The 15077-nt window shown below is 43.7% G+C and overlaps 1 protein-coding gene across 1 annotated transcript in view; it reads right to left on the reverse strand.

Annotated features, from left to right (window-relative positions):
• Nucleotides 1-15077, reverse strand: part of LOC139543715 (integrin alpha-1-like) — a 69756-nt gene that overhangs the window by 14360 nt on the left and 40319 nt on the right. Inside the window, exons 5-17 of the mRNA XM_071350064.1 lie at nt 14597-14711; nt 13368-13495; nt 12355-12503; nt 12057-12207; nt 11386-11560; nt 10998-11071; nt 8349-8493; nt 7012-7154; nt 6408-6551; nt 5818-6078; nt 5403-5533; nt 4032-4207; nt 3631-3776 (exon numbers count right to left, since the gene is read on the reverse strand). Coding sequence (XP_071206165.1) covers nt 3631-3776; nt 4032-4207; nt 5403-5533; nt 5818-6078; nt 6408-6551; nt 7012-7154; nt 8349-8493; nt 10998-11071; nt 11386-11560; nt 12057-12207; nt 12355-12503; nt 13368-13495; nt 14597-14711 — 1938 coding nt within the window. The remainder of the gene's footprint in view (nt 1-3630; nt 3777-4031; nt 4208-5402; nt 5534-5817; nt 6079-6407; nt 6552-7011; nt 7155-8348; nt 8494-10997; nt 11072-11385; nt 11561-12056; nt 12208-12354; nt 12504-13367; nt 13496-14596; nt 14712-15077) is intronic.

Consider the following 15077-nt stretch of genomic DNA (forward strand, 5'->3'; position numbering starts at 1 on the left):
ATCTTTGATGGGGGTAGGGTCCACCAAAAATCTGAACTCATCATGAGGGGCCGCAGTAGACTAGCAGGTCTGTGTACCCACATCCATAGCCACATATGCAGTCAGAGCTGGCCCTAGCCTTTTGGGTGGCCCTAAGTGAAATGTTGTTGGGGGGACCCTCCCAACAACTTGCATTCAAAACATTTTAGCAACCTCCTTCCTGACAGCTGAGAGTTTTAATTTCCTGTACTTCTATCGGCACCCTCCAACCATCCACCAGCTCGCCCTCATTCCCTCTCTCTTTCTCTCTTCTCTTTTGTCTCTCTTTCAAAGTCCTCTACTCTCTCAAATATGCCTCTCTACCCCTCTCTCTCTAACATGCCTATCCTCCCTCTCTATCTCATCCACTTTCTCTTTCTCCTATTTCTCTCCCTCCCTCTTTCACTCTCACTTTCTTACGCTTATCTCTCACCCGCTCTCCCTCTACCCCTCTCTTCGTCTCGCTCTCCCCTCCATCTTCTCCGCTCCCTACCTCTCTCTCTTCACCTCCCCTCTCTCTCTCTCTCTCGCTCCCTTTCTCAGAGGTTCTGCGGGTAGTTTAACAGTCATCGTCAGGGCATTCTCTTCACCTTGCTTTGATCAGTAAAAGCTCTGGTTCTGGTTCCCATTACAGTCAAGGTCTTCTGTCATTTAAAAGCTCTCTTCTTTTCATCTGGCCTCCTTACTAAAACCTTATAATGTACAACTATCTGACACAAAACAACCAATAGAACAATTAACAATCAATGTAAAGTGAATCTATTTCTAGGCCACTTTTAAGCTGAACTGTGTGTATGTACAGTAATAGGCATTTTGTAAAAGTGGTTGTTTTCCTGAAAATGCTTTCCCTTTGATCAAAGGAGGGAGATCTTTCTCCACTTTCATGTTACGAGCGTTCCTACCCAACCTGGACTCAGGGATAGACGTAACATAGTAAATGTAAACTGTATCCCTCCACTTGGTATAATATGTTACGAATTACAATTTGTATGATATGTTACGAATTGCAATTCGTACAATAAGTTATGAATTTGCAAAACGTATGATATGTTCAGAATTCCACTTTGTTGTGGTTAACGTTAGCTTGGTGGCTAACATTAGCTAGGCTAGAGATTAGGGTTAGGAGTTAAGGTTAGGGATTAAGGTTAGGGTTAGGAGTTAGGGTTAGGGGTTAGGGAAAGGGTTAGCTAACATGCTAAGTAGTTGCAAAGTAGCTAATTAGCTAAAATACTAAAGTTGTCTGTGATGTGACTCGAACACGCAACCTTTGGGTTGCTAGACTTTTGCATTATACGCCCACACATCCATCCTCCCCGACCAACTTCCTTCCTTTCATTTTTGACTTAACTTCTTATGGCTGCAGGGACAGTATTGAGTAGCTTGGATGAAAGGTGCCCAGAGGTGCCTATAGTAAACTGCCTGCTCCTCAGTCCCAGTTGCTAATATATGCATATTATTATTCGTATTGGATAGAAAACACTCTGAAGTTTTAAAACTGTTTGAATGATGTCTGTGAGTATAACAGAACTCATATAGCAGGCAAAAACCTGAGAAGAAATCCAAACAGGAAGTGGGAAATCTGAGATTGGTCGATTTTCAACCCAGCCCCTATTGAATACACAGTGGGATATGGATCAGTTTGCACTTCCTACGGCTTCCACTACATGTCAACAGTCTGTAGAACCTTGTCTGATGCCTCTACTGTGAAGTGGGGCCAAAGGAGACAGGAATGAGTCAGGTCTACCATGACCTGACCATGCTCTGACCATGCGCGTTCACATGAGAGGGAGCTCTGTTCCATCGCACATCTGAAGTCAATGGAATTCTCCGGTTGGAACGTTATTGAAGATTTATGTTAAAAACATTCTAAAGATTGATTCAATACATCGTTTGACATGTTTCTACTGACTGTTACGGAACTTTTTGACATTTCGTCTGCTTTTAGTGAACGCGCTTCCTGACTTTGGATTTGTTTACCAAACACGCTAACAAAAATAGCTATTTGGACATAAATTATGTACATTACCGAACAAAACAAACATTTCTTGTGGAAGTGGGAGTCCTGGGAGTGCATTCCGACGAAGATCAGCAAAGGTAAGTGAAGATTTATAATAATATTTATGAGTTTTGTTGACTGCACAATTTGGCGGGTAACTGTATGGCTTCCTTTTGTGGCTGAACGCTGTTCTCAGATTATTGAATATTGTGCTTTTGCCGTAAAGCTTTTTGAAATCTGACACAGTGGTTGCATTAAGAACAAGTGTATCTTTAATTCTATGTAAAACATGTATCTTTCATCAAAGTTTATGATGAGTATTTATGTTATTTGACGTGGCTCTCTGCAATTTCTCAGAATATTTTGGAGGCATTTCTGAACATGGCGCCAATGTAAACTGATGTTTTTGGATATAAATATGAACTTTATTGAACAAAACATATATGTATTGTGTAACATGAAGTCCTATGAGTGTCATCTGATGAAGATCATCAAAGGTTAGGGATTCATTTTATCTCTATTTCTGCTTTTTGTGACTCCTGTCTTTGGCTGGAAAAATGGCTGTGTTTTTCTGTGATTTTGCGGTGACCTAACATAATGGTTTCTGGTGCTTTCGCTGTAAAGCCTATTTGAAATCGGACACTTTGGTGGGATTAACAACCAGATTACCTTTAAAATGGTATAAGATACATGTATGTTTGAGGAATTTTAATTATGAGATTTCTGTTGTTTGAATTTGGCGCCCTGCACTTTCACTGGCTGTTGTCATATCGATCCCGTTAACGGGATTGCAGCCATAAGAATTAAGTAACCTTCCGTCTTATGTAACCATACCAAATGTACACTTTTAGCCCTTTTTTCTATCTAGAACCTTAAAGGGTTCTTCGGCTTTCCCCATAGGAAAATCCTTCGAAAAACCCTTTTTGGTTGAACCCCCAAAAGGGGTTCTACATGGAACAAAAAAGGCTTCTACCTGGAACCAAAAAGGTTCTACCTGGAACCAAAAAGGGTTCTCCTATGGGGACAGCCGAAGAACCCTTCTGGAACCCTTTTTTCCTAAGAGTGTAACATAGGTGAATCACAGATTTACGTTTAATATGTTACGTCTTTGAGGCTAGGCTGTCCTACAATGAATAAATACCAGAGCATCTAGGCTCCATACTATACATCCATCCACTACATCCACTAGCCAGTCTCTTGAGGAGGTCTACTGAGATACTAATGGTCCTTTAGGCTGGGCCCAAATCTGTTTGTGCTGTTTTGCCCAAATGTAATGGTCATTATCATGCCAAACATATGATAGTTGATACGAGTTGGCTATAAAGCATAAAAAGTTCTGGAACCAGGCTGATTACGGTAAGGCACTTGTCTTTCACTGTGCTTTATCTGACGCCATCACAATTAAAAACTGAAGCCCATTTCCCCTCTCTAGTTCAAAATCTGCAGCCAGTAACCCATTTAGCAATGTTCTACTAAACTATGTAAGAAAATGTGTTTTTCTATGGGGCTGTTATCTTTCTCTCTCCATCTCCCCCTCTCTCTCTCTCACTCCCGTCTGCCTCTCTTTCTCTCTCTCTCCATGTTGACCAGGCTGGGTGAGGAAGGATTTTACTTGCCTTCATGGCGAATAAATGCTCCACACACAGATTGTCTATGATCTTGGCGGTGGCCTGGGCCTTCCTCTCACTTCTCTCGTCTATGTTGACAAACGCAGCCCTCGACTTCGCCCTCAGAGAGTCCAGTGTCAAGCTGTACTTAATGGCTGAAACACAACAAACACCAGTCATGATTAGGGTTGCAAAAATCCAGTAGCTTTCCCAAAATGCCTAGTTTTTCTATAAATCCTGGTTAGGGTTAGCTACAGCAACCTCAAAATGAAAGCTTTCTATTTTACTCCTTTTTACTGTTCTTATCGAGAGTCCGCTTTAATCGTTGCATATTATTGAAGGAGGTTTACACTGTAAACATGTAAAAATACTGTATGAAATGAAAGGAAAGGGGTTGATCAGACTCTCACCTGTGCCCAAGTTAGTGTCATCCTTCTCAGACTTGACGCTGTAGCTAAAGCAGACCCTGGTCTTCACACACGCAGTTTCCCTCCCGCCCAACATACAGCCTTTAGAGGGCTGCTGTAGGTTGATCTTGCTCGGGTCAAAGGTCATGTTGGCATAAAGCTCAGCAACATCCTTGGACCTGGATGACAAACACCAGATTTATGCAGCGTTCAGAAACAACTGGGAACTCTGGAAAAATAATGACGTCAGTGATCTTCAGGTCGGAAAGTCGGAGCTCGAGAAATAGGCCCGAGTTCCCGACTTGGAATTCCGAGTTGGGTGACTGGTCAAATCGATTTATCCCAGTCGGTGCACATTTTTCTCCTTGTTCCCAGTTGTTTTGAACGCACTGAAGTTGGAGATTTCCCAGTTCCCAGGTGTTTTGAACGCACTGAAGTTGGAGATTTCCCAGTTCCCAGGTGTTTCGAACACGGCATTAGCACAAGTTACAAAAGTGAATGACCTGTGAATTAAACTGAATAAATACACGTTTCCAAAAAAGGAAAACAGCAGAAGCCAAAAGGTATACTGCTTCCATTCCTTTTAAGTAACCCCCAAATAGAACATACGAAGCACATTATTCGTGTCTTCGTGAAAGATGTTTGCGACCGTGCTCTAAACCACATCGCGGGCCATGGCAGCTCTACAAAGGAATCCATTATGACGGAGGTCACTGGTTTCCGTGGCGTAACTGAGTTCTACAGCTGCAGTATCAAACTGTTAGCGCCACAGTTAGGTCCACTGACATGGACGCTCTGGAATTAGGGAGTGACTCTCCAACGGTCTACAGCCGCGCTCTGTTAAGCAGAGGTCCAAGAGCCCAGGAGGAAGAGCTGCCAAATCATGTTTTAAAATCTTTGCCTGCTGGGATTTGGAGTTTTTCACACAGCCCTGGTCGGCCCTGGTCAGCTAGGCTCGTTCCAGCAGAAACTGAGTGGGTGGGAGGGATCCCTGGCTGGGGGCCCTGTGGTGTGTAGAGAGCTCAACTCCGTTATATGAGATGAGAGGAAAGGAGTGAAGAGGGTTCAACTCCATGAACTCTATGAGGAGAGGAGGGCCAGGGGGTTTGAACATAGAGAGGAGGGGGTTGTTGGTTCAAATCCCGAGAGGGACACAGCTGTGTAAACCAGAGTGACAGTCTTTGATAGATGAGCTAAAGATATAATAATAAAGTTGTGTGAGATGAGATGAGGTTACTGCTATTACTAATAGTTCAAGTGGAGTGCTAGAGTGTGAGTGTGTGTGTGTGTTCCTGCTTACATGCGCTTACTGTATATCCGTGTGCGGCATGCATTTTATGTTTGACTCTAAACGCAGAAGCACTGAACACTCACCAGAACAGAGAAGCGCCTCCCAGACCTCCGATGGTAACGTCTATGATTCCATCTCCGTTCAGGTCCATGACTCCATGGATTGACTGGCCAAAGAACTTAGTCTTCACCCCGTCTCCAGGACCTGGAATACGCTGAAACCACACCAGCACACACACATTCAGAGGGCTAACAGGAAAACCTCTACGGTATCTACTGTAACTGCATATCTACTGCAGAGTGTCCATACACAAACCACTATCCCACACATTGATTACAGATGAGGACCAGTGGTGGCTGGTGGAGGGAGAAATCTGAGGATATGGTTCACATGTGTTCCATTCATTCCATTCCTGCCATTAGAATGTCCTTTGACTTCTGGTGACACCAGCCTCCACAGATGGGAACAGTCGGACCACATGGTCTTTTCTTTCTTCACCTGGACGTATTTCTCCTTGATAGTCTTCTTGGCTCCGTGGTAGATGTAGACGGCTCCTCTGTGGTCATTCTCGAACGGTGCCCCGATGGCCACGTCCCGGTTCCCGTCCAGGTCCAGGTCGCTGACCTCTGCGATGGCGGTGCCGAAACGGGCGCCACACGGGTCATTCTTACTAACGTCGGTGCAGCCATGGGAGTGGGCCGAGGTACAACACGTCTGGTTGTCTGGCTTCAGCGTGGCCTGGTGCTCAAACATACCCTTCTGGAGGTGTGGGGTGGGGTGATGAAGAGAGAGAGAGAGAGAGAGAGAGAGAGAGAGAGAGAGAGAGAGAGAGAGAGAGAGAGAGAGAGAGAGAGAGAGAGAAAGGAGGAAGGAAGAGGGGAGAGAAATGTTTATTGAGCATCATCAGACCCTCGTTCTAATCCATATCATCTTTTTCTAATGAGACTTCGTATTGTAACAGACAAATATCCCTGAAGTGTGATCTCCAACTAGATAGTTACATTCACTTATTAACCTTCACGGTAATTCATTTTCATTGAACTTAATTTACTATGACAGGTCAAAGACACAAACAGTATACCACATACCTCATTGAGTTTGTAAACGTACACCTGTCCCTGTTCCTCCCTCTCTGGGCCCATGTACATAGGAGCTCCCACCAGCAGGATGTCTGTGTATGAGTCCTGGTCAACATCAACCGTCTGGAGCACGCTTCCAAAGTAGGATCCAATCTACAGGAGACAGACAGAATCCATAGAACGGGCGTAGAACTTCTAATCCTGGATTATATATTCTATGGTTTCAAACTACATTATAACCACTCAACCGTAAATCCAAATACATGCTTTAATATAACCTAGTCTCTTCTGAATTCCATGCTCAAAATTAAGTGCAAATACTGTATGATCTAATGCCTTGACATAAGTGAACTCTTGTGAATTCCAGAAATTAGAGTACTTTATTTTCTGCTCACTTTGCAGTATCTCATTTCTATCTAATGCATACCAATGATGTCCTAAAACTATTTTTTGTTGTATTGGTTAAAAAATTTATAGTCTCTTCCCACACCCGCTGTGTCTAACCACATAACCCATATGCGTTTGACAAAGCAACTACAGTACATAACGTAAAGATGTTGCTTGTAATGATGGTGGTGTAAGATTGATGAAGGATGGGTTGAGGATTGGTCACCTGCTCTCCTTTCAGCACTTGTGTGACTCTGATGTGTTTCCCATCCAGTTTGTACACAATGACTCTGCCTGTGTGATTGTACCGCGGTGCTCCCGTGATATACAATACACCATTAGGGGTTGATGCCGACTGCACATCATAACCTGCACGGTGGGCAGATACAAACACACACACACGCACACACACACACGAACACACACACACACACACACACACACACACACACACACACACACACACACACACACACACACACACACACACACACACACACACACACACACACACACACACACACACACACACACACACACACACACACACACACGAGCAGTTCATGACCACAGCATAAGGACACACTGTCTCTATTAGAGGGTTATTTGAGTACATTGGTCTCCTGGCATTAGTTTAGTTTAGTCTCATTGCTAAGAGGAAGCAGTAAAACACTGGAGAACAGAGAGGAGTGTGTGTGTGCATGTGCCTGCATGAGTGTGTGTGCGTGGTTTCGTTTTTCTGAAGAACACTGTACCACAGACAGTTCATATGTCAGACAGACATACTCAGTGTTTGTGTTTGTCTGGTCTGAAACGAACAGCCACCCAGATTGTTCTCCGTGACACCTTTATTAAATAACATTATTCTTTAATCCCACACAGCGTCTTCCCTACAGCCCGTAAAAGGTAGTATGAGGGGAGATGTAGGCTACTGTAAGCCCTGTGGGTCTGTTATTTCAGTTAGAGTATAAGCATAGTTGCGTCCCAAATGGCACCCTATACCCTGCATAGTGCACTACTCTTAACTAGAGCCCTACGGGACCTGGTCAACAAAAATAAGGTGTAGTATAGAGGGAATAGGGTGCGAGTTGGGACGTAGACCATGTTTCTGTCTATTGTAGAGTAATGGGGCTGGTAGTCCACCATGCTACACTGGGCTGTTTATACAGGAGCTGGAAGGCACTAAGGACTTAGCCCACTGTCCAGTTTCCAAAGTGTCAGTACAGGTTGTTATTGTACAGGTTGTCATTGTACCGTAATCTAAATAAGAAGCTGTTCTTCTTAACTGTCTTCGATTGAAATATATACATATATATTTTCCCTTGAGGGAATGCCATGTGTGGAGTGGCTCATATTAAACAGTAGGTCTAGACTTACACGTAGATAACTACAGCAACAGAGGACAGGGCAGGAATTCAACGTCATAAAACAGCCATGTATGGTTAAATAAAGGTTTAAAAGGTCAATAAATACAGTGTAATCCATGCGGGTGGTTTGTGTGGTCGGGTCTGGACTTTATCCAAGTATCCCACCAGGCTGTGTGTGTGTGTCGTTTGTACTTACCCACATACCCTGCCAGGCTCTCCTTCCTCTCGTCCAGGGGGTCATGGAAGTCTGCGTTTAGGGGAACCATGGTACCCTGGTCTGTGTGCATCACTACTGTCCCGTTCCACTCATACGCCCCCACTGCTCCCAGCATCACACCCTCCTATGAATGAATAAAGGAATTGTATTTAACTATAAAAAAACATTTGCCTCAGCCATGTGAGTACAACAATATGTACAATATCTGTCTTTTCAATAATCCTGTTTTTTGAAACCTACACACCTGTGACAGACATAATTTTGTGTTAAGGACTATAATAACATGTATTTATAAAGCCCTTTTCACATCAGCAGATGTCACAAAGTGCTTATAGAGAAACCCAGCCTAAAACCCCAAATAGCAAGAAATGCAGATGTAGCATGGGGGCTAGGAGAAACTCCCTAGAAAGGCAGGAACCTAGGAAGAAACCTAGAGACGAACCAGGCTCTGAGGAGTGGCCAGTCCTCTTCTGGCTGTGCCAGGTGGAGATTATAAGAGTTCATGGCCATTAAGGCCAGATCGTTCTTCAAGATGTTAAAACGTTCATAGATGACCAGCAGGGTCAAATAATAATCAGTGGTTGTAGAGGGTGCAATTAGTCAGCACCTAAGGAATAAATGGCAGTTGGCTTTTCATAGCCGAGCATTCAGAGGTCGAGACAGCAGGTGTGGTAGAGAGGGAGGGAGAGAGAGAGGGGGGAGAGAGAGAGAGGGCCGAAAAAAGCAGGTCCGGACAAGAGCACATTGTTCCCAATACAACAATGCATACATAAGAAAATGAAAGAGTCAGATGAGACAACAGCTCATACTAGACAGCTCATCTCCTATCTTTGTAATGTCGTCTTCTGTGACAGCATGGGCAGTGACATTAAGGGCCTCCATCCAACTCTTCGGGACAATTATGCTACAGCACAGGAAACAGGAAGAGACCCCCCCAGGAAGTGGAAAAGTCTCATTTGAGTGAAGGCTGAACAGACCAGTGACCACAGTGAGAAAGACCACTGTCACAATGCACTGTGTCAAGTAGCCGTTTCCCCCACAGAACACGAAGAAGAAGACCCTGTTTCATGAATACAGGAAGACAGGAGAGGGTAAAGTATTTCACAAGATGGAAATGGGTCGTTCCGCGAAATAAGTGCCTTTTGCGTCCATTTGTTTTAATATGGTGAAACTATTCCTTAAAAAATGTTTTTCAAAAGAAACAGTGAACATCTAATAGTCAATTCAGTAAAAGCAGGTGTTTTGTGGTGGAAAACTGAGCAGGTTGAAAATAACATGTTGACCCTGTTGCCCATAGATAAACAGGCTACGAATGTTTTAACGGTCACATTTTTTTTGTGTGAAGCTTGCATTCAATTGTCACCCTCTGTTGCACACAATAAGCTTCCATTAGCACTGTCACAAGGGGATTTATGGCTGATTTAATAAGAAATTGTCGACCCTTTTACAGTCAACCTTGTTACTTTATTTGGCACTTAATATGCACTTACTATAGTCTTTTTTTAAATTTTACCTTTTCAGATGGGAAAACATGTTTTTAATTAAGTTAAACATGTGTTCTTTCTGACAGAATGTAAAAATGAGGTGAAACAAAACATTTAGGTAGAACCCTTTTGGTTCCAGGTAGAACCCTTTCCACCAAAAAGGGTTCTCCTATGGGGACAACCGAATAACCCTTTTGGAACCCTTTTTTGCAAGAGTGTAGAGCATGTTCACTCCAACTCATCTACAGAGGGGAAATGTCTGATGAGTGCACATAAGGTTTGTGAGAAAAAAAAGTTTTTTGTTTGTTCAAAGTGAACATCCTCTCACGAAAAAGACTTCTCTTGTTAGTTCTCCTCTCCCCCACAGCACAGGTCTCTCTGGGCTGAGAGAAGAGAGGAAAGAGAGGACAGAGGATACCTCTGTCGCCAGAACTTTAGTTGGATCATGGTGAACCAGCACAGGGATAGACGAGATGGTGAATGAAAGATCTCACTGGCCACACACCGGTCGAATCAATATTGTTTCCACGTCATTTCAATGAAATTCATTTCAATGAAATAACGTTGGACCAACGTGGAATAGACGTTGAATTGATGTCTATGCCCAGTGAATAACACAACACCCACCGTCGTTCTGTACTGTATCAGACTGGGGCCGATCAGCGGGCAGTCACAGATTCACAAACGTGATATCCTATAAACCGATCCCCACGGCAATATGCTGTACCCTTTAGCCCAGTGGGCTAAGACAGTGGGAGTACACTATTAAAAGAGAGTATTTTGAAACATAAAACATTTGATAGATTTATGCAATTAGTTGCCCTTGGGTGTTGGGAAAGCCTAGTTGCATATTTTCAAACTGTTTCTTTTAACAGTGTAGGACAGTGGAAAGCAGGGGTAGAAGGAGTTAGTTGGTAGGAAAGGGGAAAGGAAAGCAGGGGTGTATTTATTACGAAAAGCGTTTACCGTTTAAGAACCAAGTGGAAGCAAGCAGAGCAAAACAAGAGTTTCTATTGGACAAATGTACGTAGGTCCCTCCTCCCTTCAGTTTGCCTCCGTTTAAGAAACGTTTTTGCAACAAGAATCGGCGTAATGAATACGTCCCAGGAGTAGAAAGAAACAACAGTAGGTAATGTGGACTCACCTTAGAGGTGTGGGCACTAAAACCTGCCTGGGACATCTCCATCTCAAACGACGAGGTGTAGTTACCTGACGTTGCTGTGGAAAGGACGTTCACATTGATCCATTACTATACGATCACTCTCACTGATCCATTTTCATTGGAACTGTCTACGGACTGTTTTTAATGTCCTTACTGTTTCTAATTGTACGACTGTGTGGCTGTTCGGATGATAACTCACTTCCCCTTGGGGATGAATAAAACACAATCTCATCTCTTTTTATTTCACTACGTAGAGATGGACTTTAGCACAGCTCCAGAGAAGAACCGCACTTGCCGTTGTTACCACCGCGATCAAAGTAGCACAAAGCATGTCTTGGTGATTTAAACAGAGGAAAGTAGCTCCGCCTACCCTCCAAGGCAAAGATCCTGCTTCCCAGAGCGTCTACGATGGTGAGCAAGGCAAACTCGTCGGACACGTTGAAGAAGTGATCTCCCACAGGATCGCTGGAGATGTTCTTGATCTCCTCAATGAACTTTTTCACCTCAGTGATGCTTCGGTTGTTCCTGTTGTAATCACCAAGCACCTGGAGAGAAACAAATAGTGTCGTTTTTTTGATTTGATTTGATTTAACCAGCCGTTATTTATACGGGTAAGTCAACTTAGAACAGATTCAGATTCGCAATGACGATATCAAGTCGGAAAAGCAGTCCTCTATATACAGACTATGGTCCATGTAGGAAACAGGAATTGAACCAATAACTCTTGGCCTGCCTGGGCTGGAAGATTCCCAGTTGCAGACTCCCAGTTGGAGGATTCCCGTATTGCTTATTCTCTCCTGATTCATAGAATCCACTAACCAGGATTTCTGGAAAATCTGACTTTTTGGAAAGTTCCCGGGATTTTGCAACCCTCATACCAAACCATCTAAACTCCACAATAGTTGGTGTGTTTATTTGAAGTCTGTTAGGGATGTGACTGTGATCTTGTCCTGACTGAAAGGTATGTTACAGCTTGTACTGTGGTGAGGCTATTGAGGTATTAATATTGAGGTATCGGGGTTTCGGGGGCCTTCTACTCACAGCAATACCGAACCTCTCAATGTCGTCTTTCTCGCATTCTGCGGTGACATTTTTGAGGTTATGAGAGTCATGTGACTCTCCATCCGTCACGATTATCATGACCTTCTTGACCCCGGGCCGCGCCCCTCGCTCCACGGTGAAGGCCTCTTTCCTGAAAATCAGAAATCATTTTCACTCACTTCCCACACTGTACAAGAAATAGACATACTTAACTGAGTGGAACACTAAATTCAACTGAACGCAATTAAACGAGGTACATTATTTGTAAATTGAGCAGGACCAGACTCTTGTACTGCACCTTGCCGTGTCGATACCCAGGAAGGTCATGGTCCTGACACCCTGTTGCTGTTCAAGATTCCTCACTTTGCCCAGCAGGGATTGAGTGTTTTTAAACTGGCTGAGGTTCACATTGTGAATGACTTGCTCTCCATACGACACAATGCCCACCTGGAACAAAAAGACAGGATTCAGACAGACCGACACTCACTCAAACGTACAAATTCACCCTCATCTGACTCGCTCTCTTCCCTTTAACCTCCTTTACCCTCATCTCTCTCTGCCCTTCTCTCCAGTTCCCTATTTTCTAACTGTCCCATCCTGTGGCACACTCCAACACTCCGAGACAGTCTGGTAAGGAAGGCTGTGTGGTTTGGTCTGGTGAGTCGAATGTGATGTCATTCTCTTTATATAGCACGCAGGGTACTTATCCGGCTATGGAATATGGGATCTATAAAGGGAGAACTTTGTCGGACAATATTTTCCAGTGCAGCACAGAGGAAAACTGTAATTTCACCATTAAGCTAAACCACTGCGAACCAGCTCCTCTCCAGAGGCAGGGGTATTTTAAAAAGGACTCTCCATTCATATAAAACTTTTTTTTTTTTTTTTTTTAAGTAACCTTTATTTAACACATAATGCTCTTGGAGGTTAAACTAATAACAGTATGAGTGATGATTTAACAGTGGTTCTGAGACTTGTGACTGTAATGAATAGGTTATCATAATATGCATGCAACTCAACGGCAAGGCAATGACATATTATTATTATAATATTGTGCTGTTACATAATTAAAATACAGTGAATTGCAATTGATGTTGCCGGCATCTTTCTATTCCCTATCCCTCCTCTTTTCTCGATCCATCGCTCCCGTCTATCCCTCTCTCAGTCATGTCCCAGAGTTGACACTGTGTTCTTAAAGGGTCCTTCGGTGAAACCGTTTCACCTGGCTGGAACCATAAAAGTTTCTTCTGCAGGTACCTTCATCTAAAGTGTTACCCATTTTTCCCCTAGTATACAGAAAGGAGAAATCACCTGGGACAGTTTAGGTCCAATTTCGATATTTTTCAGAAACTTGACCAGGAACTCAATGATGCTGTTCCATGGCCATATACTATTGGAGCCGTCAAGCACCATGACAATGTCAAGCTCTTTGGCGCACTCTGGAATACAAGAGGGATTCAAATAATGTGGCCGTTATGATCTGTGTAGCACAACCAATATATCACATATTACACGCAAAGTAGAATTTAGTTGGGAAAACAGACATGTGTTTTGTACGTCAGCGTTTAAACTATTAAAGCCACAGTTGCCAACAGTTTTTATACAATAAATGCGATAAACAGTTGGTTTGTGCAGTGGAGAGACGTGAAGAGAGGGAGGAACACTACAACACCGAGAAGCTCCCCCATCTACACTAGTCCCTCTTGAGTCTTGTTAAAAAGGCCTCGTTCCAATATCCACACTACCGTAGAATACTACTGAGAATACTACTGAGAATGAAGCAGTGGACATGGATTCTATTGGACATGCATTCTAAGTGGTACAGCATGGATATCGGAACACAGCCACAGACTACACTATAATGTGCTTCCAATGCATGTCCAATACAGTGTCTGATAGTGAGACTACACAGAGGTGGAAAGCTGTATCTCATCTATACTGAGGCTTAATAGTCTACACCAGGGTTCCCCAACTGGCGGCCTGCGGGTGATTTTATTTGGCCCCCCAAGTTCTTGTTGGACATAAAATACCATAAAAACACCAGCAAATCAGCTCCAAGTGATTGTACTTCTGGAAATCTGTTCCAAAGTATTATAATAGAGAGACATAGTGTAATGTGATCGTCGTACACAAGGTTTGAAATGATTATGTTTTAGTCAAATATTATATCTGTTTGGGGCTTCTTGCTGTCAATGTGCAGTGTTAAGACAGCGATGACAAGTCTCTCTAAAATCTGTCCTAACTTGGGCATGCATGGCAGCAAGAGACTGGAGAGTAGTTTACACTAAGTGGAATGCTCTTATGTACACAAGCGATGTTTCTCTCTGGGCCACGTGGCTCTAGGGGTTGGTTGGTTAGGGGGTGAAGAGAGGAATGGGTTGGGGGGAGGATGTAGAGAGAGATACCTCTGCTCTCGTCTGTCTGGGGTAGGATGTAAAAGGAACACCAAGGCGAGGGATCATGCAGCTCTGGTCTGACTGTAGTTATCGGTGTGTGTGTGTGTGTGTGTGTGTGTGTGTGTGTGTTTTGTTGTCCTGTACCTTGCACGGCCGGGGCGATGGAGTTGAGTACCTGGAAGGTTGAGCTGACGTTGGTACAGACCCCAGAGATGTACGTCTGCTGACCACACATGTAGCCGTACTGGGGACCACAAGCCTGGACGAAAATAGTACACACACACACACACACACACACACACACACACACACACACACACACACACACACGCGCGCGCACGCGTCACGGCGGAATCTGAAATAAGGTCACGCAGCGCTAACGTTACCTAATCATGAGACCCATGAACGCTACACACACATGCACACTGGCTTAACCTGGACTCAAAGTGACTGACTCTCCGAAGCACAGGATCTGATAGGCTAGGACTCTCTAGTCAACAGTCAGTTGTGAGCAGTGAGGTACAAGCCCAGTGAAGAGGCAGAGGGGGAAAGTTCTGGTCAGATCCGGGCTTTGTAATGTATATCTTATGTCATCATTATAAATACTCAGACCCATTCTTCTAGA

The sequence above is a fragment of the Salvelinus alpinus genome, chromosome 18, assembly GCF_045679555.1.
Source record: "Salvelinus alpinus chromosome 18, SLU_Salpinus.1, whole genome shotgun sequence".
In the NCBI taxonomy this organism is placed as follows: Eukaryota; Metazoa; Chordata; class Actinopteri; order Salmoniformes; family Salmonidae; genus Salvelinus; species Salvelinus alpinus.